This window comes from Haliotis asinina, chromosome 5 (assembly GCF_037392515.1).
Source record: "Haliotis asinina isolate JCU_RB_2024 chromosome 5, JCU_Hal_asi_v2, whole genome shotgun sequence".
Taxonomy (NCBI): domain Eukaryota; kingdom Metazoa; phylum Mollusca; class Gastropoda; order Lepetellida; family Haliotidae; genus Haliotis; species Haliotis asinina.
Window position 1 is genome coordinate 64,083,071 of NC_090284.1, and position 24,849 is coordinate 64,107,919.

The 24,849-nt window shown below is 38.4% G+C and overlaps 1 protein-coding gene across 3 annotated transcripts in view; it reads right to left on the minus strand.

Annotated features, from left to right (window-relative positions):
- Positions 1-24,781, minus strand: part of LOC137285041 (WD repeat domain phosphoinositide-interacting protein 2-like) — a 33,626-nt gene extending 8,845 nt beyond the window's left edge. Inside the window, exons 1-10 of one of the 3 annotated variants that reach the window (XM_067817229.1) lie at positions 24,604-24,781; positions 24,386-24,468; positions 13,391-13,557; positions 12,408-12,602; positions 9,460-9,552; positions 8,603-8,673; positions 7,959-8,066; positions 3,439-3,603; positions 3,023-3,130; positions 2,353-2,486 (exon numbers count right to left, since the gene is read on the minus strand). In XM_067817229.1, coding sequence (XP_067673330.1) covers positions 2,353-2,486; positions 3,023-3,130; positions 3,439-3,603; positions 7,959-8,066; positions 8,603-8,673; positions 9,460-9,552; positions 12,408-12,602; positions 13,391-13,557; positions 24,386-24,468; positions 24,604-24,674 — 1,195 coding nt within the window. In that variant the 5' untranslated portion in view covers positions 24,675-24,781. Of the gene's footprint in view, positions 1-2,232; positions 2,487-3,022; positions 3,131-3,438; positions 3,604-7,958; positions 8,067-8,602; positions 8,674-9,459; positions 9,553-12,407; positions 12,603-13,390; positions 13,558-24,385; positions 24,469-24,603 lie in introns of all 3 variants that reach the window. The other 2 variants (XM_067817228.1, XM_067817230.1) reach the window with 2 other exon arrangements.
- Between the last annotated feature and the right edge of the window lie 68 nt (positions 24,782-24,849).

The window sequence follows — 24,849 nt, forward strand, 5'->3', positions numbered from 1 at the left end:
CCCCGGTCACAAAGAACAGTGTAGAATGAGATCTCTATCTTACTGCATCAACTATTCCTGAAGATAACCATTGAGGGGGAAACATCTATTGTAATACCGATAGTCTATTGTCACAAACTATTGCTGTAGTTTCTTCTCCTACTAACTTGACACCCAGATCAAATAAAGAGTTAAAACATAAACTCAATGAAGCTTGAGTTTCAAAGTGAAGGAATCTGGTACTTCCTGTATTTTGCTTTGCGAATTCATTAACAAAGTCAATTACTTTACTATCAATAGTCACACATACTATCGATGCATCAATAGTTTTTGGTTCTTACTATCGAACAATTGCTATGGGAGACTCAACAATTGTTATCCATCTATAGTTTGATGCATTGCTACAGCTGTTATTACCAGGAAATCTTCTATTGAAGATCAATTTCATATATTGATGAAAGTGAGCATTACACACCCAAAGAAATATGTACCTTACACAATATAACAAGTCCCACACAGTAACAGCTTTCACCGAAATTCATCTGAAAACTTTGGTGCTGTATGTAATGCACTTCTATATTTACAATAAGTCCAACAGCTATGAGGAACATAATCTTATATTTCACCTGCATACACGATTCAAGCAATCAAACATTATTTGTATTGAGGGCCTACGGCCTTTTTACTGAATAAGCTGTTTGTCGATATTATCTAGAATAAATATAACGGCAACTATCTCTAGCTGCAGAATGTCTATATCAAATTTAAGGGCAGGTATCCCCAGTGCATAAAATATGAGCATACATGTTGCACGAACAAAACAAACTAGTGTCATGCATTAAAGCCAAACTAACAACAAAAAAGTGACAAAAAGTGATATCAAACAGAAAATGGTAACATAATTTGTGTGCATGTTTGAAAGTCTGTCTACCATGTTAGCAAAATACAATACTATTCATCATCTTAATGTTTAACCAGCATCTACTAACATGATTCATATTTCTAACAGTGCAGACTCATTGTACATATTTTACAGATCACAAGCTGTTAAGAACATCCAAATTTTTCACATAATTATAGTCTTTCTGTTTTGACAGAATCACTAGTCATATATAAAAATCTGATGTTCTTTAACAATGTCAATTTCTTTAAAGGTGTGGTTCACAACTATTAATAAATATGTTTTTGTAATTGGTTTGGCGACATCAGAAATATATTCTGGTGACTGAAAATTCAGTTGAAAAGTTATGGTTTGATAATTGCTCCGCGAAAATAGAAGTTAGTTCTGGTTTAAACAGTAAAGGACCAAACATCCAAACATGATAAATATGTTCATATTCAAATGCAGTGGAAGTTTCACTGTTCCATAATTGCAGTATTTACAGATATGTACAGATCACAGACTTATGTTAATCACATAAGAGGTTAATAGTTATTCCTTGTTAGACTGTTTAACTCGTATCTTCCATCATTAACAAACCTTGCATTGAAGATGAGTGGAAATGAAGCAGCTGATGACATCATGATGAGATGAGTCATGGTATTAGTAGGAGGAGTCCTATCTACTCTGGGACATCCATGTGATGAGGGACATAGCCGTGCACCTCTTACGGACATGATCACCTACACAAGAAAACCTTAACTTCTGGACAAATTATGTATTTTGTGAAAAATCCCTGGATTTGGACCTTTTATCCCGTGATTTGGACCTTTTATGCCTTTTTGTATTAACCTGATCTTTACCTGAGAACATTAACAGTAAATGTATAATGTATTTCAATAAAAGATGACAAATTATGTACATACATTTGCTCATAAAGCAAACGTTTAAGTAGTTCAAAGTAAATCTTTTAAAAAGGCATGTAGAAAATATAGATGTGGAGAATCACATTTCTGTTTAAAGAAGTATAATAATTAATTTTGTTTAATGCAAAAATGAAATACAACACTTTCCATGACAACTGTGACAAAAAGTAACCTACATAATACTAAAGGGGATAACTATAACAGAAGACTTCAAAATGAATAATGTCACACTGGATTAGTCAAAGTGCCACAAAAGATTCAACTCCACTACAAAGGAAAAAGACATCCAGCGTCCAGAAGTTAAAGTAACAATGTGCACTGTCAGGCAAAGAATGGCCTCCACCTCCGCACATAGAGGCCACTACCACCTAGCAAGGACGATGGTCTATCGACCAGCAGCTGGGGTCTGGACCGTGCGTGATGAGAGACAATGATGCCATACTATACCTTTAGCACCTAGGAGCTCCTCCATAATTGCACAAGTATCCTGTGGCCCGCCTTGCCGTTTCAACACCTCCGCATAACTCTCCACCCCCAGCACCGGCTGGTGCAGAGCCTCGGGCTTACCTGATGGTGGGCCCCCTGCTGCCTGGTCTGGGGGGCGTCTCACCGTGGATGCGTACGTGGCACCGGGGTGTGCTAGTGGCCGGTCATGTGACGGAGCCTCAGATGGATGGGTGTCACAAGGTTGACCATCAAGTCTGTTATTGGGGGAAAAAGACTCACTGTTAGTCATCAAAATGATTTTTGCTTTCCTTTCACATATACATACCAGGATCATACAGTCTGTCATTGGCAAAATAATTAAAATATCAAGAGGCAAATTGACCTTACGACTGCAGAAACTCTGCAGTGTTATGCAGATACTCTTATTAAATCCTCAAAATCATCAAATATTACATTTGCTCTGAATTGTCACACAACAACCCTTCGCCTCACCTTAATTGTACCTGTATGAGATATGTGCTCCAGCATGAACCAGGGTGAGATATGTGCTCCAGCATGAACCAGTGTGAGATATGTACCCTAACATGTACCACTGTCACAACCTGAGCTACAGATATCAAACAATAGCTATCACTGCTAACATTGCTACACCACTACCTCTTATTGATCACTACTAAAATTCCTGTATTTCAGCGTTTGTCACACTAAAAAATCTTCCAGACATATAACAACAGCTGAATGATCTGGCAATGATGTAAAAAGGTTCCGTATTTGTCATATCACAGCATACCTGTGTTGTCTGACCAGAGTGCACTCTCCACCCTCATTAGGATCAATGTTGTATATGTACAAAATGCCATCTTGTGAAGCAACCAACAGCCGCAGAATCTTGTGAATTCTGAAACACACACAAACATTGGCTAAGCTGGCACTGATGAATTAAAGAAACATCTTGCTATGACAGCTTGAAAGACAATGTTCATACAAATCTGTCACAACAGGCAAAGGTCCATCTCCACAGGCTCAAAACATCAGGATGGGCATTTGCTGGTTTTGAATTCTAAACTCAAAGTAAAACACAGTTTAGCAGAATGCCAGTCCCTAAGAATCTATTTATCAAATAAACCATCCGCATTCAGCATTCTTTGATTAATGGAATTCAGATATCATTGTTATATATAATGGTTGTTTCAATATTGAACTCACACTGAGAGGGCACAGACATTCTTAAGGCCAGACGTGTGCAGGCGGGCTGTGGCAAATGATCTCCCTTGATTCAACATGTCGGATACTTGAGTTGGCAGGTAGTTTGCTGATGTCTTCAGAGCCTGGCCAAAGTATCCCATCCAACCTTGTGGTTCCTCCGGGGGTCTACAACAACAGTCAACTCACCACAGTTGCATACATGGACACAGGAATCAGAATATGATGGACACAGGAAACATGCAATACAGAAACAACGCCTCCTCCATATTACCGCTGGAGACATCCACCTACTTATAACAGGTGCTATATACTGCTATGGAATAAACTTGGCAATCCAGACAGTCTGACTTGGGGAATCACAACCATAGTTTACAGGGATTAATGCAATAACACAGGCCAGGAATGAATGTATCTAATACATCTAAGTTTGTAAAACAAATCTTTATTTCTGGGGCACCAATCAAGGATTAAATGTAATTTTCTGAATAAAATTGATATTTTATACTTATCCTGACTCATGCTTATTGCTTATCTCCTCTTCCCTGGCGAATGTAGTGGAAATACCTGAAATCCCTTGAAGTAAAGTATACGCTCACCCATGAGTAGCCTCCCCTTTCCCATGTAATTGGTCAGCTGACCAACCACGCTTGTCTGTAAATCGCCCGACACTAGAATTATAGGAATTCAGCGTGCCTGTGAGCTGCAGCCGGGAGGGCTTTTGTCATAAGGGCTTTTTGTCTGGCTTCTACAAGTCACGTGATAAAGCGAGTGAGTGAACTCAGCGCCATCGGGGAACTGTTAGTTGCTGAGCAACGACAAGAGGCTCAAACTGATGAATGACAGAGACGTGGTCCGTGGTTATGTCTTGTTGGTAGTGGTTGGCAAACACTGTGTTTGACTTCCAAAAGCAGCCCTCCATTACACTAGTGTAGAGGCCAAGGCTTTGACTTCTTGTGGGTTGGAGGCTCGTGGAGGTTCCAATCCTGCTGCTTTATAGGCTCTCAATATAACAGCTCTGATCCACACTGAGGTAGTGTTGCAGGATACCTCCGTAACTGTCTCCGTAGACATAGGGATAAACAGGCGCTTGAAACGTCGCCTTCTAGACTTGGTACATGCGATGTATATCTTCAATACTCTGACCGGACATAATGATAAATCTTGAGTATCATGGGGTCTAAGGATTGAGGATAGTGCCGGTATGTAGAATTGTCTATCCGGTTGACCTGACAGTGCGTCTAAAGTTTAGAGCATGAATTTCTGACATTCGTGCAGCTCTAGCCAAGGCAAGCAAACAGCTTCTTCTGAGTTAGCAGTTCAAATGAGGTCCGATCAAGTGGCTCGTACGCATCACTTCTGAGATGTTGGAGTTGGATGTTTAGATCCCATGCTGGAGCTCTAAATCTACGTTGTTGATCTTCCAACTTGAAGGAGCGTAGTAAGGCTAGTAGCAGTACCGGTGGTACAAGTGATACAAAGGTTGTAGTCTGTTTGTGGAACCTTGTTGCAAATAAGTCTATTTGCGGCGATCCATATGTCTGGCCGATTACACGAAACACCTCTCGAAACAACATCCACTCTGCTGGTGATGGACGAAGAGGACGAGATAAGGCGTTTGCCATGATGTTGCAGACTACTGGTATGCGACATGCTTTTATTTGGAGATTCAGACTGTCGACCATGTTGAAGAGTTGAAACAACAGGTGTAGTAGAGATGGCAACCTCATTGACCCTTGCTTGTTTAAGTAGAAAGCCACTGTTGAGTTGTCTGTGTGCATCATCAGTAGCTTGCCTCTCAGTGTTGTCGACCAATGATGGATAGCACGAATCACCACTTTTATCTCCAAATGTTTGATGGGAAGAGTTCAATCATCCTTCTTCCATATTCCTGCTGCAATGGCATTGTTTAGATGGGCAACCAATCCTTGGAGAGACATGTCTACACAGAGATGGTTGTTGAATGCCAACTGTAACAGAAAAGTTCCTGCACAGACATTTGACTGGCAAGTTTCCCATAGCGGGTGTGGTCTTAAGTTTTCCAACATTGCAAAAACGGTCAGGTTGTGAAACCGGAATTGCTGTCACAGAGGCAGTTGTAGGCATCTTCGTCTGGTCATATCCTGAGATGACGTGAGCAGACCGAGTAAACATTGACACTGTCACAATGGTAGCAGAGAGAGAGTAGAACTTGTTCTATCATCAACTTGAAAATTGACCCACCGATTCTCTGGGACAGCAATGTATTTCAAAATAGTGATGAATCAAATCCCGTCGAATTTAGATTCATAGCCTGATAGTGAAGCCCAACTGTAGACTGAGCTGACTTCTCTCATGAAGAACTTGTATGCCGTGAAGATACGTCATTTTTTGTTTCCAGATCGTCAATACTATTCATCACGAGCATGTTGACATTTGAAGGAAGTCTATTTATAGCTGGCTGCCTGTCTGATCAGGAGCTGTCATTCATTGCTGCAAGCCTCGTGATAGGCAACGTTGAGTCTGCTGTTAGAAGACCTCTATACTGCCTGACGAATCAAATGACGCTGTAAACTGTTAATCTAGAGTGTAATCGACATCTTTCCAGCATTGAAAGTCACCAACGACTTCCTGTTACTGGAACAATAACACCACATTCTGCGCAAGGCGTTGTCTCTCGGGGACCAATCAGATTGTAGACGTGATGTCACTGATTGGCGAGCATGTGTCTAGATGAGTAAAGTGCACGAAAAAAAAACTTCCACCGCTTGAACCTGATGTAGACAAATTGTCTTCCAGGTAGATTTGTCAGCATGCTTTTCCCTGAAGATAATACCATCATCTCTTGTGATTGGAGGTGTAGTTTGCAGTGGTATTGTTTCAATCGTCTCAAAAAATCTTCCTTGACATATTCATCGTTGAGAATTCCCCAATTCTTTTAGTAGAGTGGAAACATCCATCCACTGGAGACGGTTGTATGGGGACAGCTGAGGGTGGAAAGCTCCAGTCGTTTCGACCCTGATCTTCAATGTTTACCTCTTGCACGCTAGGGTATTAAACTTTTTATCTCTCGCTCTCTGGACTCTGGAGAACTTGGACTTGTTAGTGTAACGCTGACTTGTCTGCTTGAGCGCCGTTGTCAAGGTGACAATGGACTTCATCATCATGACTTCTCTTCTCTGACTTGGCCGATAATCCTCACTACCTCTTCAATCTTGTCCAGAAAGTAGATTCAGTCCCGCAGTAGTTGAGACCAGGTGTTCGGACGTTAACTGCTGATCCTTCTCCTGAGTGACGAAAGTTGATAGGATCATTCACTCTTCCTCGTTCGCAGGATTGCTGAACTTGAGATGAGAGTCTCGTGGATGGTTCTAAATCGAGCCCACCCGAAAAAGGCGTGTCTCATAGAGGTGTCCAGCTGAGCAAGCCGTGCTCTAATGGAGGGCTCCATATGGTGAAGAGGGAAGCAACGAGCATGGAAAGGTGACAAAGGTTGCTGTTGAAACTTGGCTGCTGAATTGAATGCCGTAGATAACTTCTCAGAAATCGTAGATATCGTAGATATCGGCAGAAACGTCAATGCATGCCTTCCTTCATCATCCAATAAGTGTCACTACCTGAAGCTAAATCACCTGATTAGACATGACAAATGAAAGTCGACACTGCCTGTCCCTTGCACGCCTGTGAAGAGAACGAATTTATACAATAAATTCTGAAACAGATAAATTTCTGCAAATTTCATTGCAAACAGTGGAAGAACATAAGGGCTTACACGCCGCTGGAGACTAAGAGCAGGTCAACCGCTGACAGCCATAATCTAGACTGTAAACACAATTTCATCAACCGAGACTAAGTCTTGGTGGATGAAATATGTGCTATATCAACACAAAATAGTAGTGGAGACCCCAGGTAACTCCAGCCGCTCTCGTCCGGCGATAAGCAGAGAGTGACAAGAGAGGTTGGTCAGCTGGCCAATTACATGGGAAAGGGGAGGATACTCGTGGGTGAGTGTATTTTTACCACTGCTTCTTTTAGAAGGGAACTTCAAGGGATTTCAGGTATTTCCTCTACCTTCGCCAGGGAAGATGAGATAAACAATTAAGCATGAGTCAGGATAAGGAAAAATTAACACTTTTAACAAGATGACCTGCAGTATCAAAAGCATCCATTTTATTTAAATACAATGTAAACACCAATGAATCTGAATATCCATATGTTAAAAGTATCCATAGCAATGTTCAATAAGAAATCATGATGTCAAATCAAGCATTTTTCAAATTGCAGGCTGACAAGCACCTACAGTACATTCTATGGATATCTGATCAAAACTGCTCTACCTGTCCTTTGGCAGAGACATTTTCATAAAAGACATTGTGCTTGCATATCTATTTAATTTACACACTTTGAATTAATATGCAAAGATGATTATGACTTCAGAAACAAATAATTCCTGAAACATTATGAGAATTAAAAGTCACTGGACTGAAAAGACTAATACTGCCTAAAACCTGTCTCATATTGAGTGGAAGTTCGCAAGAACCTACTTGTCCTTCATGATCTCCAGCTTGAAGATGTGGACTGTCTCAGTGTTACTGGAGGCACACAGGTACAGCCCACATGTGCTGAATCCCAGCGAGTTGATGCTCACACACCTGCAACAGGTTAAGTACTTAAACAGATGTCCTGAACGAGGATCCACAGTGTATCTGTAGTGTCAGGATGACTGAAAAATCTATGCTAAAGAAAAAGCATTATAGTGAGTGAGTTTAGTTTCATGTCATTTAGCAATATTCCAGCAATATCACTCACTGTATGGGACAATGAGCTTCGCACATTGTACCCATGAGGGGAATCGAACCTGAGACTTCAGCATGAAAAGCACATGCTTTAATGACTAGACTACCCCACTGATGGTACAGAAGGACTATTCATATCTGTAAACAACTTCATATATTCAAAATTCCTAATTCCTAGCGATTATGTCATATTGTTTCCTTTAAGTGGCATTTGGAAGCTAGTATGATGAAGAGGAACACTTTCTATGGATAGAGAGCTTCTTTATTGGAGTGGATACTGATACTATAATGGTGTTAAGATCTACACAGAAACGTCACATCCACTGCAATAAAGAAATTGTCTGTCCATTGAAAGTGTTCCTCTCTATGTCATGAATAACATATGTACAGACCTTTTCACCCCTCTTCTGAACTCAAAGATTTTCTGGCCATCTGGTATGGAGAAGACCCGAATGACTGTACCCTGTAGAGCAATGGAATGATGTTATACTGCACAAATATAGACATCCATGCACTCATGCAGGATATTATATCAGTGCCCATGTTATACTATGTTTACCACCTGAGTGCATAAATGTTGGTATTTACCAAGAGAGAGCGAGGGTTATACCAATATTTAGGCATGAGTGTCGTAAACACTGTTGTAAGCACAAATATGATATTCTGTTTATTACCGAAGTCGTTATATTGAGGAAAATAAACCCAAATCTACTTTCAAACAACAGCTGGCCACCCGCCATCACTGCCACATCACAGATGAACCACAACATCATGGCATTGTTCATGACATCATGTTACCATGACAAAATCATATTTTGCCCTCGGGCATTGTATGAAAAATATGAAGTCTGATATGTTCGCCCTCTTACGTAATAAATGTAAATATTCTTGTACACAACATAAACATCTGAATCAAAGTCAGAGTTTTAGCGAAATTTCAGGCAGGACCGATAGCATTTCTTTGTAGGTCTAGACTTACATCAGATCAGAGTCCAGATAAACAAGGTGTTCTTAGTGTCACAAGTTATCGGATCTATAGGACTGCAAACATCGCATTGGATTGGGGTTCAGAATTTGTAAAAGTATGCATCTAGTTCTTATGTTCTGCATATTTTCAAATAATACAACAGAACGACACTATACTTGCTTTTGTATTTTACTGACATTATGAAATAATGAGATATACACCATCATGTAACTATTTCTAAATGTGCCAGTTTATCAGACTATGACATGATAACAGACACACCTTTTCTGAGGCTGTGGCCAGTCTGTCTCCCTTTGCACTGAATGCTAGGGCTGCCAAGGGGTTGTCATGAGCTGGGATCATGGTCACTGCTCTCTGCAAGAACAAGGTCACACGAATAAGTGTTGTGTATACAGCCATATTTCAGTCATGCAACCTGTTAAGAATTTTGGATGTTGATGCTGCTGTCGTTTTCAGCTACACTCAGCAATATTCATTCTCTATGAAGGAAGTTTGTAAATCATCAGGTCTCAAGCCAACAATCCAGTGGATGACCTCACAAACACTGATGTGTATATAAATTTGGAATATGATGAGTGACATCCGCTGAATCAGTGAGTCTGGCCATCTGATCCCATTAGCTGCTTTTTAATAGCAAACATGGTTTGATGAAGTGTGAATATTAGATCCACTGGTCAACAGCATGAACAGTTGGTTGGTTTGTTGTTAACGCCACATTCAGCAGTATGGCTATTATGGTTATATGACAGCAACCTGTAAAGAATCAAGTCTGGACCAGACAATTCAATGATAACAGCATGAGCAGCAATTCATGACATTTGGTCTTGATGACAAAAGAAGGAGGCCAAACCTGTAACCAATTTCTGGGACCCATCCTGTCCCATAACTGAAAGGTAGATGAAATACTTGCAAAATCTGAATCAAGTCTTAAAGAAGTTTAGCATTTATGTCTCTTTCATAAACTAAGACAAAGACACGGCTGTTATAATGAATGGGTTAATTTCCTGTCTTGAAGATATTCACTCAGACAAGTTCCTCTACTTGCACCTGTCTATGAAGCTATCTTTCATCACAACCTTGTATCAGAAGTATGTAACAGCTGACATGGACAAGCATCAGGATGTTAGTTTACTGCCAGAGTTTTGTCCGATTCGGTACCGTCTGGTCAACAAATAACAGTTAAAATAATAAAATCAAATTGTACTGAAAATGCTAATGGTGAGGTTCATCTGACAGTTTTTGACACAGACTGCAGTACTGTCTAGAGAGAGCCTACATGTTACAGAGGTGACGCTGAAGTATAGGGCACTTTTCGCAAAAATATCTAAAAACATGCAATATGGAGCTGGGTCCCATTCCAACAGCATGAACAAAGTGAAGAAAACAAAGGCAATGAGTAGTGACTCATTCTTAGATACACATTCATCTATTTCATGACTACCGCAGATTTCTCAATAACTTGTCCTATTCAGTATTTGCAAAAATTGATTTGCTATGACCTGGCAGATAGTTTCCACATTGAAAATCACTTGTGTTGAATAGCCAATGTATGCATTTCCAGTTTAACAACATGACTTCCAGTCAAGCTTTGTTTGAAAGTCCTCTACAATACACAATATCATAATAACACGGTAGTCAGCCAATACAGTTTCATAACATCACTTCTGGCTGGGTAAACATGTTCTCTGTGCAGTTCAAGCATGAAAAATATTTAAAGTTCAATGACCTTGACCCTCAGCCATGAGCTGATGCCTAATATATATATTTATTACACACAAAGAACCAAGAAATTATACATCATCCACTAACATGCAACATTACTTGCAAACTATGGTTGTGTAACAAATATTTTGTCAACGAAATTATTTACTTCACACTTACTGAGTTACTGAATGACCTTCAAAGCAACAAAAACATTCAACACTATGTTGAATAACATAGGCACAAAGTTAATTATTTAGCATGTTCAGCATAATTCTACACAAACCTTTAATTATTGATGTTACATAACTTGATATGTGACCTTGTGAGGAGGCTCTTCAAAAGCTCTCATTGCAATCAAGATTGAAAACCGACGTAATGGATGTGCACACTGTTTCATGAAAGTCCAATCATTAATACAAGAGTTATCATACAATTTTGTTCGGTGCCAAACTAACACTATGCTTGGATAAGAGACAGGGTCTAGATTTTCAAAGCTTTCTTTGTGCTAAGATAGTTGTAAGTTAATGTTAATATATGGCACTTACAACTGTCTTAGTGCTAAGAGAGCTTCGAAAATCTATATCCGGGGCTCTGGTAATGTGTATAAAGTTTTATGATGATAACATACACATGGCAATTTAAACTCAGAAAATTCATACCTTTGACAGCCACCAGGCTAACAGTTTTAATATAAATCAGGGTGTGATTTCATATTTATTCAGCACCCAAGGGCAACCTGGCTTATAGGTTTGGCAGCACCTTCAAAATTGTGGTTGCACTATAAAATACATGTCACTGCTTCTATAAAGTAACATAACTACTTGTTTAGCAATTTTCATAACAAGTACTCAAGCTCCAGATACATTCACATAAACATGAAGGGTGCACCTCACTATATACTGAGTCATCTCTTGTTTTCCCAGAATAACCGCATTTGAGGTTTTGGTTTTGTTAGTAAGCCCTCTTCCCAGGTGTTACTTTTTGCAATTGTCTTTTCCTAACTCTAAATGAACATAAACATTCAAATGATATATGAGTGTTTGAAATCAATTGAAAAATATCGTTGAAGATCACGTTCCAAGTGCAAATATTTTCCCAAGCAAGATTGCAACTGCAACTTTCAGATTTGTAGGCGGACGCTTTACCACATGGCCACCGGGCTGACAAAAGTAGAGGGGTTGAATTATCTATTTATTGTTACTCTCATTAAATTGATTTCACTTGTGCTTCAGCTACTGCTATGTAGCTTCATTACATGATCATCTACCTGATTCCATGATGTTAAATGATGATTGATTCTGTTTCAATTTTGTATTTCCTTTATTTATGAATCTCAATTATATGATTAACGTTACTTTACTGATTTGAGTACACAAATGTTTGTGCTTGTAAAAAGTTATGCTAAGAAGATATTACTTCAGTCACTTGTTTACCAATTAAAACACTTAAAGACAACTATATGACAGTCAGACACTGGAAGATATATTGAAACACTCTTCACTTACCAAGTTGATCGTGTCAAAGATCTGCACTTCCCCAATCTGGTTGCTTCCCGGGTAGGCAAGGAAACAGTTGTCATTGCTGACGGCGAGAGCGCAGAGTCCGATGGGGTTGGAGGGTGTGTCCCTGATTGTGTGGAGGACCTTCATGTCCCGAATGTTGTGTATATACAGGCTCTCTTCCAGGCATACTATTAATCTCTGTCATACGGGGCACACCAGATTAGTGTATGACACTTGTGTGGAGAGTCATTGACTTTACACAATATAACAACGTGTGAAGAGACTATTCATGTCTATAGTCTTTGCGACATACATTGGTAAATAAATAAGTAAACAAACAAGTATATGTGTTTACTCTCAAGTGACTGAGTGACTGAGTTTAGGTCTCCACTGCACTCAGCAATATTCCAGCTATACAGCGGTTGTCTGTAAATAATCTAGTCTGGAACAGACAGTACTGGGATCAACAGCATCAGCATCGATCCATGCAACTGGGATACACTGACATGTCAACCAAGTCAGGGAGTCTGACCATCAAGTCCCATTAGTTGCCTTTAAGGACAAGCAGGGCTTGCTGAAGACCAGATCTTCATGGGCTTCACATGAACAAAACAATCAAGGTATACTTAATAAGTATACATGACACAGCCCCAGGCACATTTCAAACAGGGAAATATAACTGGTACTTAATGAACACGTTTAACATTTAAGTTTAATTATTCTCAGAGGGGATATTGGTGAGAGCTATGTTTGAAAGAGCTTTCAGCAACATTTCTGCTGTCACGTCATGGCACACCAAAAATCTGACCCTGGTGGGGAATCAAACCCTGACTTTCAGTGTGACAAGGGAACATTCTCACATAACTACACCCCAGTGTAGTTTGCACACTAATGCACAGGGTACTGCAAGCCTCTGGAATCCACACTACTATTTTCACAACTACTCCAGGATCTGAATAATCTCAGTCATGTGGAGGAGGACTTACCTGTCGGTTTAACTTGACTGCTAATATAGAATTGGAGTAGCTGTAGTTGCAGATTTCCGTCCCTTTCTTGAAATGACAAACTTTTAACTTCCGTGGTGATGATAGACTAACAATGGCAACCAGACTGCTTGAAAATAACCGTTCAACAATACAGATATCATCCGTATCTGGAACAAATGATGGCAATATTAGCAAACACTTCAACACTGAAACAGCTGTTTACAACAATGGGTGACTCACAGTCTTCAAAATAGACAGAGTGTGAATGTGCAAAAATCTATAGTTACTGTTACATTCACACAAGTATCAGGGTTAATGATTGTTAACCTGTAGGCAATACCTTTTCTTGTCTTCCCCTAAGGCACCCATAAACATTATCCTAGACTCAGTGAATGTCATGTCACACATCCCTGATGACCTACATAATAGGCAGTTGTAATATCGGAATATATTTATACTTAGCACTATAGAGGAAAATATCTGCAAAACTGTCTGAATCCTAAGGTACTTTTTGTGAGCTATACCATGACTGTTTTAGTAAGTTAATTTTCTTTGTGTTTGGTATTTATATTGCCACCTTGAAATAATAGACATTTTACTATATCCATAAAGTGCAACTTTCATACAATGGAAACTTGGTATAACAATGACATTACAACTATCGGTTCTCTAAATCAATACACAAGAAATATCAATGGAACAGCACCCAAAATGTTCAAACCCTGTAATATAATCAGTATTGTAAATCCTGGGAAAACAGAAATTCCTATCACAAGCTGAACAATGCCTGTAGCATACCTGGTATTATAACTTACACATGAAGAGATCATCCATAGTGTTGCATATTGTAAAACCCCACTGTACTGTAACATATTGACATATGTGTTGCTGGTGTATTGTGATATGTGTTTATGGTGTACTGTGATACATATTGCTGGTGTACTGTGATATGTGTTGCTGGTGTATTGTGATATGTGTTGCTGGTGTATTGCGATGTGTTGCTATTTGTTACTTTATACTGTGTGAAACATGAAGAACTTTATATTTGCTAATGAAAAAAGTTTTCTTTTAACTAATTATGTCTATGACCAAGAGATTTTTTAATTAAAAGGTAACACAGAACAATGAATTGGAACTCCACCGTTGTGTTTATTATCACTTTGGTTTCATAACATAACGAGTGAGTGACTTTGTTTTACACCACTATTAGCAATATTCCATCAATATCATGATGGTAGACCCAGAAATGGGCTTCACACATTGTACCCATATGGGGAATTGAAACTGGGTCTTTGGTGTGACAAGTGAATGTTTGAACCACTATGTGATAACAGAACTTTTGTATATCAGTTAGTTCTTGTAACAGGCAACTGTGCTCTGAGATGTGCTACTCTAATTTGAGAAAACACACTACAAAACTCTTTCAGCGACTTCTGCAGTTGCTCATCACAACAGCAAGCAAATGTTTGTGATAGTAATGAATATCAATGCGCACAGCAGTAGTCAAAGCATCATGGTATAGGTTTACAGTATTACTAATAAAACAAAATCATGCTGAAATATTACAACAATGATTACGTAATGATGCACGTAATGAAAAGCAAGAAGACAGTTATGAGAAATGCTGCCATCTTGTCAACTGATGCAATCGTGTGTCCTGAATCTTGGTGCTTGACATTAAACAGATGATGCAGCTGACAAGTTATTAGAACCAAGTACTAGCAGATAACCATCACCTAACTCAGCTCCCTTTACACATGCTAAACACAGTCTGAAGCTTCATTGCAAATGTTTCTGACTTGGTACATTAATGGCTTATATGAAAACATATTTAGAATTTGAAACTTATTGTTAAATACTAGATTTTACAGACAGACTTTGATGCAAGGTAACATGGTGAGTTGTACCAGGGATACTCTACAACAGGGATAGGTCACTCGCTTGCTTTCTTTACCATTTGCACTAATCAACGTGCGCCTCATCTCACTCCAACGCACACAGTGACTTGGCTCGTTCCCAGTGCAACTTCAGTTGTGTTTAACCAGGGAAACTATACAGAGTATATACGTTGTAGATTAATCCTGGTTTAACAGAACTTCAGTCAGTTTATTATATCAGTCAGCATTTGAAAATGAATGAATTATAGTAAGAGTTAGGAGCAAGATTTATGTGAATGAATGAACGAAATAAAGAAAAAGAATAAAAGAAAGAAGTACATATGTGAATGAATGAAAGAATAAATGATACACCGTGGCCTTCCCTCCCCAAAACATGTTAAAGAACGCAAAAGTATCATGAGAACATGTGTTAACATCAGCTGTCCTTTTAAAAAATCTACTTTGAAACATTTTTGTTTACATTAATAATTAATTCAGGTATCTGATTGCATGTGGGGAATGTAAAGGACATTAAAGGTCACATGCAACGTAAAACACAACTTTGCAGATTCTGGGACCTTTCGGTATGCACTTACCGGAACAAATCATAAAAAATGCCAATTCAACCTATAAAGTTGAAAAAAACGCGATGAAAGAAAAGCCCGCGAAATCGGAGTTCAAACGTTTCACTAAATTCCCCCCAGCGCTGGGGGGAAAACTGGTTTCAACAGCTGTGCTGTGCTGCGTCCATAATGCATGCGCAGTGAATAGGTTCGTGGAGCTTGAAACAGTATGCACGTCCAGCGTCTTAGGTCGTGAGCAGTAGTCTAATCCTGGTTGTGTACACAAACATGTAAATAATCTACTCGTTACGTAAAAAAAATTTGTTGATTGTGGTAAGCAGTCTCTGTCACAGAGAAAGCTCATTGTCTGGTATATTCACACCTATATGACTGCCTGCCTGTGTGCTAAAGACAACATGCAATACACAGCTTCAGTCAGTGACCACGTGCAATTTAAACTTAGCACCTATCAGACTATACGACATGAAGAAAACAAGTTGATTTATGACTCGTGCACTCGAGTCCCGTGCCTGTCACATTATGTAATTAGGTACGTGTGATACACATGACATGTTTTTATGTCTGTGGGTTGCAAACAAACTACATTCATTTTTTTCGGATGACTGGATCTGACGGAAACTTGTGCAAACTCAAGTCCTGCTCTGTACTTGGACAGATTACAGCCACGCACTAGTTTACCATCTCTACTGACATGATATTTGATTGGATCGAACTCAAATTCAGAGAACATGTATTTTCCAAACCCAACATCTGTATGTACATTCTTCATGGATAACGACTTCTTTTAGTGTATGCGATTTTGTTTGACAACACTATATGAATCCATACTGAAACGACGCATCAAGTACACAAAAAGAAGTTGTTATCCATAAAGAATCTTACTTTCTTGTGACTGGCTATACTTCTAAAATGCCCATCAAACAGATCATCTTTCTGTGCACACAATGAACCCTCAGCATATCAGCAAATGAAACAGCCAATCGGAAGCCGTCGTTACACTTGAGTGCATATCCACCCGCTATGACTGGGTTCGGTCTCCCGAAGGCTTCGTTTCGGGGGAAGTAAGCCCAAATACAAAATATTGCACATTTGAATCGCGATTGTACGCTTATAATTTTGTTTATTTGGTTTTTTTAAAGCAGCAATGTATATTATATGTCATGAATAAGTGATAAATGTGTTTTAATTATGTTTGATTTTTTGGTTGCATGTGACCTTTAACAAAATGTTAACTGACTCTGTCACACTGCCCTCAAAAATAAAGTGTAAAACTCTCACAAAGCGTTCTAAAACACCTTTCCAATTTTATCAAATAATAAGATCAACAAGTAAGAAAGAAGTTATGGAACTATAACCCTCAAGCATCAATGGTCAATCAGATCAGATCGGCAATATGTCACATTTTTCACACACCTGAAATACACTCTAACATTCTTTTTCAGATTATGAAACTATCACTATTACTTGTAAGCACATTTCACCTGATAGTATATTCCCCTCATATGAATTAAAGGTGTATGTGGAAGATGTTCTTGAGGAAGTAACTAGGAATACTCAAACAACGGCTTATAGCATTTCAATGGCGAAATGTCACATATTTCACACACCTCAGTTACACCCTAACAATTTTTAAGTCATAAAACTGTCACTATTACTTGCAGATACCTTTCAACTAAAGGCATGTTCTCCTTCTAAAAATTAAACAAATGTGTGAAAGAAGTTTTTATCGGCACAAATTAGTCTATCTTCGCGGTGAATCGAGAATAGAAGCCAGTGAGCTATAACTTACCGACTTCAAACTTTACTACAAATCTACTGTCCTAATACCGACACTAATACCAGTTATTTCACTTAAACTGAAGTGACAAAATAGCTAACCTATCTTCTACATGTTGGATTTCAGTTGTTACAGCACTCAGCGAACATAATCAGCTGTTGAAAAAAAACCGGGCTCTATCTTAAATACTACGCTGCCACCATTTTGGATACACTGGTTACGTAATGACCCGAGACATACGTTCAGCGGCTTTTCGAGGAGTTTCTTCTCCCCCTCTATATAGTCTCCCTGAGTAATAAACAATTTCACTCTGATCCATGTAAGAAATCAATTTGAACTTGTGTATTCAAAAATGTATGTAAGTTGCTTTTAACATAGTTTTTGCACTCCTTGTAAAAACAAATCTGGCATCACAACAACTGAGGTGTGTATGAAGAACAGTGTACGTAACCTTCACATATTTCCTTACCTATCCTACAATGAGAGCTTAAATAATGCCTAGACGCTTTCACTGGGCTCTCCTGGATTAAAGTGTATAGTAAGACTTTCATGCAGATGGTGTTGAACAAACAGCATTTAACCCACCTTTGCTCCTATACTAACATACCAGTTGTGACATTTAAAATGGAGTCTTGACTTATAGAAGAGGTAGATCACAAATAATCCACATAGCATGTAAAACACCTATTAGTACATACAGTCACTATGGGTTACCATGGTAACTGTCCTAAGATAGCAATGACAAAGAAATATTATGACCTGGGAAGTTGCTTAATCATGGTGATTTGTATGAATGACACCCACTGAGCATGATGTGGGATACATTTTATAGCAAAACATCAACCATATTAATGAATGAATTTTACACCGCTTTTAGCAATATTCCAGCACCAGAAATGGGCTTTACACATTGTACCCATGTAGGGAACTGAATCTGGCCTTTCAGCTTTGAACTCTGGGCTTCCCTACCGTTCCTAAACAACACTGACTCTGTTCACCAACTTTGTGAATCTTGTTTATATTTGAAAATGACGCATAAATAAAACAGAGGAAAAACAAATTGAGTGAATTGGGTGAAAAATTCAGTCGTTCCGCATGTAATAAGGATTTACCTTCTAATTGAGTGTTCTGGACTGGCAGATTGAGAGGTATTTCCGTACTGTGATATTATTTCAACGGTAGCCTATAATCCTGCGACAGCATTGATATATATATTTGTGAACTATTGCAACAGTATGAAGGGAAGTAACTCTGATCCAAAGGTGTCATTATTCTTGCTGACCAACCAGTCAGGCAGGTTTGAAGGTTGCATAACATATCAATTATCAATAACCAATTACAACTATTGTGACAATTGATCAAGCATAACATTGATGATGCAATTTGTTCTATCAACTTCCTTTTGATTTAGTACTATTGAAGGGAAACAAATTGTGATAATTTGACAGTTCCCTACATCATCAAACCCTGAGTTCTTTGAAGGGCACATAGACATAACTTATTCTTGCTACTTCACCATGTTCACAGAACTGAACCGTTATCATCATGATCGACCTTTGAAGATCTGGGGTAGAACAGGTATCCAGCAACCCATACTTGCCACAAAAGGTGACTATGCTTGTCGTAAGAGGTAACTAATAGGATTCGGTGGTCAGGCTCGCTCACTTGGCTGACACATGTCATTGGTTCCCAAATTGTGCAGATAGATGCTCATGCTGTTGAACACTAGATTGTCTGTTACAGTGAGTAAGTGAGTGAATTTAGTTCTGCGCCACACTCAGCAATATTCCAGCTATATGGCGGCAGTCTGTAAATAATCGAGTCTGGACCAAACAATCCGGGGATCAATAACATGAGCATCGATCTGCGCAATTGGGAACTGATGACATGTGTCAACCAAGTCAGTGAGCCTGACCACCTGATCCCGTTAGTCGCCTCTTATGACAAGCACAGTTGCCTTTTATGGCAAGCATGGGCTGTTGAATGCCTATTCTACCCCGGGACCTTCACAGGTAGTCTGGTACAGACTCGGATTAGTTACAGACTGCCGCTATATAGTGAGTGCGGCGAAAAAGTAAACTCACTCATCATGATCACAGCGTGATGATTTACTAATATTGCTAATGAACTAACTACATTAACATTACTGCTTACGGTTATATAGTTACACAAACCTGCTTACCCTTTATAATGGAATTTGTTGGAAAAGGCAACAGTCAAGGTACAATAATGAAAGTCTTTTTTTCGTCTGTATAATCTAATGTTTCCTTGCTAATGATGTTAAAGCCATACATTATGTGAAACAAAATGTTTGAATATATCATGATGATTTGATTATGTTTGTATATGGTGTTACCATGGTTACTACTCATCAGAAGTGTATTTCCTTGTCAGACAGTCGCATTAATGACTAGACTGAGGCATGAATTTCACAAAATCCTGGATTATAATTAGAAAATTCAAACTCAGTTCCTGTTAACATAATAATTACACAAGCACTGAGCATCATAAAATATACAAAGTTGACAGAAACAAATACCCAGTATCAAGTAACTCTATTTTAAGTGAACAGGAACCTTGGTGACAATGAGAAAAATCTCGATCTGCATCATTTACAGATTTAAATTACATAAAATGCAGGAAAGAAGGAAAACACCATAGTTCAAGGACGGTGAGACTGACTAATATGATAGAATGTGCACGACTGTAAACTAACAACAAACATAAAACCAATAAAAGTGACTGCATTTCAGCCTGTTAGACTATCAATAAGGATCATTGACATTTATGTTGTCAAAATATTCATAATGATTATTCATCTCTGGAGAAAAATGGGGCAAAATGAAAAAAACATTCCTATACTTCAAGTCACTGGTGAGTGGTGACACATTAAGTCATTGATTATTAACCGGACAACATGTGAACATAATCTAGAAGTTGCCTCTGAACAAATTAATAACATTCTGTATCTTGCATGTAAAATTAAACCTCAGCACGTCAAAACAGTTTACATAATTAACAGTTTTCATATCAATAGTCATAAATAATTCTTCCCAGCATCAATGTGAAAAACACCAACATACACCAACAAATATCCCAATTCCTCTGCATGACCAAGAGACACATGATGAACACTCTCCATTGGGGATGAGCCTGCTTTAACTGGTGAACTTAAACACTGCCAGTTGTTGAACAGTTCATGCAGCTTTGACTAAAGCTATACTTTGACTAAAGTTTATACTAAACACATCAATTATGGATTATTTAATTTTCATTTCTAACTTTCACATATGAAAACAATCAAGTTATTTACTTCATGAGTAGAGGTGACAGTTTAGAACTACCAGTACATTTCAATAACTTGTTCACACATGGTGACAATATGTTGGAGGGTAAGAACAGTGAAAATATGAATAAAATATAGGACGATACTACAATGGTAAGATGATAAATAGAAAATTAAAATAAAAATCAGTGGCAACAAAAGCTGAAACATTCTTGCCATCTTCATAGAAGAACTATGACAACCATAATCATTTAACCAAGTTTACCTATACAGTTATAAATAGGATGCTCAGGCAGTATATTGGCAAACAAACTGTATTGCAATATATTGCGATTCAGGTACTCTTACTGCAACATGCATTGAAATATATTGGGAACTTATGTGTTTGACAGTAAGTGACACTATTTGTGAATGCCAGTCCTATTTTCTACATCATAAGTCCGTAAACATATGGATATGGTTCTGATAACAGCAATCTCACAATTAGGTTGCATCATCAGGGATTCAATTTTCTTTTTCATACAATCTATAGTATTACAGTATGCTGTTTTGTCATTGTGTAACAAAGGAAAAGTTTAGTTATGAATGAAAGTTAGTGTAGATATTAACTTAACCCATAAAGAGAATCACAAAACCTTTGCATATGTTTTTTACGCAATATATCTTTTCTAAGAAAAATAATATTGCAACACATATTCATTGAAAAAGTGTTCTGCAATATACCAGTATACCATGTAGTCTGATATGATGCTATAATGGCTTAATAGGAGTTTTCCAGTTGCTCTTTGATAAATTCCAGCAACAGCACGAGGAGAGGCATCAGAAACGGGCTTCACACATTGTACCTATGTGAGAAATCAAAACTGGATCCTTAGTGTGACCATCAAAAACTTAAACCACTAGACTACCCCACCGTCTCACATTGCTAACGAAGACAAGAAGACAATGTCTCCATTTACATTTTAGCAATGTTCAGCATGAACGTTATAGTTTATTGTAACTTTGTTGTACTGTGGATCTTGAAATATGATCATGGGTGGATCATGAAATATGATCATGGCTGTGCACCCCACCCCTTTTGTTCTGAAAGTTTATTATATGATCTGTGAAAATGAGTGTCCAACTCCCCCTTCCCCCTTTCTCAAAAGGGTGGTAACTACCTGCCCCTGCTGAATATACAGTACATTAAATCCAGCAATTAAAGCCATATAACTTTCCCACTGCATTTCCAGGTTCTGTCTCTTTGGAAAGCTACTGCTGTTGTTGCTTGGTCAATAACATCACTACCTCTGTTAACCACTGCTTACACAACATACTGTCCCTCAGGATGTACCGCTATTGAACTGCCACACTACTGAGTACAAGTTACTTTGCAGTAATGTGTCTCGGTTTGAAAACTTAGTTTCAAAATGCAATTGTTAATTGTATAATATTTCTTTGTTGTTTTGATGGTTTCATACCAAATTCTTTTGTGGGCAAATATATGCTTAACATATTGTTTCAACTATAAAATAAAAATACATCATCTATGACTGTTAGAAGTACAATAACCACAGGAACATTTCTAAATGCATCCGTACAGTTCAATATTACTTCTATGAAAGTAATTTCTAGCTGGCTAATTATAGCCCTGTATCTATCTTGACCATCTCATGAGACTTTAACCAAATGAATGACATACAACATTAATGAATACCACATAAACAGAAGCCTTCCCTATGAGTCATGATAACAAGCTAGTATACAACTCTGTATACTCCAAGCAGTCAACATTCCACTGGGCATGTCCAGTTCATTCCTCAGCACATGAGTGAACATGACCTGTGAAGGATTTGACTGTCCTGGTCAGTGAGTCGGTCAAGTGCAAAGAGCCTGGAGGGCAGATCAATCAACTGCCCCAACCACTTTAACCCATGGCTTCATTGATTACATAAGGACCAAGATCTTCTAATGCAATTAGCTTTCGTTGGAGGTTATTCAGCAGCAGGTGGCAGCATTTAACAGAATAGAAATTGTTTCTTCTGATTGAACAAAGGGTAATCAGACTTGAAAGCATTGACAGTGCTACTTCATATTCAGTTTTAAACCTAAACCATATTACCCACAACCAGAGAAGTACAATTGTTCAACCAGCCTGCGAATTGAAGCGCAGGTACACCATAACACACAGCTCCACATGTGTGAAATATTTCTAAACATTAATTTAGAAACTGCTAGTGACAGACATTTGTTCTTAACCAAATAAAATCGACTCTTCGTCAGTTTAAAAAATAATTACTAAATGCTACTGATTTGAGTGAGTGAGTTTAGTGTTACACTGCACTCAGCAATATTCCAACTATATGGCGGCAGTCTGTAAATAATCGAGTCTGGACCAGACAATCCAGTGATCAACAACATGAGCATCGATCTGCGCAAATGGGAACCGATGACATGTGTCAACCAAGTCACCGAGCCTGACCACCCAATCCGCCTCTTACGACAAGCATAGTTGCCTTTTACAGCAAGCATGGGTTGCTGAAGGCCTATTCTACCCCCGGGACCTTCATGGGTGCTACTGTTTTGAATTCACATGACCATTTGACACTTTCAATATATATAATATAAAACCATGCAGATTTACCAAAATGGTATTACTAAACATAACATGACACAGACATATACATAAGTGTTTGGCACATCAGGAACAAAGTATATCAACACATATTACACACAGACATTCTTACATGTACAAAGAGAGTTGTGATAAAAAAGTATCAACAGTTCTGAAAAGAAAGCTAAATCAGCAGTGTGAAATTTTCAGCAATTCAAATTAATGAGATTGTTTGGAAATATCTTGGAATTTCATAGGAATGGGCAGATTTACTTATCAAATACAGGGTGAATATTGATATGACAATAAGATATTGAGGTTATTTAGCCAACTGAACTTTTGTGAACCTTAATGGAAACCTTGACTTGTTGACAAACACTGTAACAGTGTCAAGAGCCATTCATGTCTTTCAGAGATATCGTTGATAAGATAAGTGAACACATGTACTAGAAAGGATTACAATTGCAAATTTGCATTTTTCACATTAAAACAAATGACCACTTCCTAAATATTATATGGAATATGCATTATGATAAATATTGTATCTTTTCTCACCATTACTCTTGTTTTGCCTGCACAATCAATAAATCTATCACATGCAGTAACAGCTGTGAATTCAAACACAACATCAACAAGTTCTTGTAAACATTTAGAGAGATATTGACAAATTGTACCCAGTGCATCGCACATCTTACAATATTTAAAGGCAAGCAAACACCTGTTATACAATGACAGGTGCATATATTAATAACTTGGACGCGGTGCAATAGCTCCGAAATGAATCCCGTCATATCCAAAAATATCTCTCGCATTTCCAATACTAGGCCACACGACTTCCAAGTATAAAATTGTCTACAGTGTGAAAAATTACACCTTACCATTATCATAGATAGGTTCAAGTTTATCGACAGAGCTGAGCGAGAATAGTTTATATCCACATTTGGTACCGACAGCGATGGACCTGAAATAAAAATTGACAACAGTTAGCGTTGCAGTCAGCTGAGAAGGGGGCATTTGCCAAACAAAAACAAACGAAATTGGGTCAGGGGTGGTAATTACGACTGGGAATTTCTGGTGAAAATAAGCGTCAACATACGTGCAATCTTGATTAAAATTGACAAACAACAGGTTAGACTGCTGCTCCCCGGCCTGGCTTGCTAGGTTCATTAGGCCAGAGACGCCCGAAGAGACAGTATTGTAGATGTAGTCCGTTTTGCCTCTCCGCTGTCACAAGCAAAACAGAGATGGCCATAAAGCTGACAATAACTACAGACGAAAGTCTTTGTTACAAGCTCGTTGATTGGTCCCTCGTAACTGACGTCATAGAAAAAGACAGGGGCAC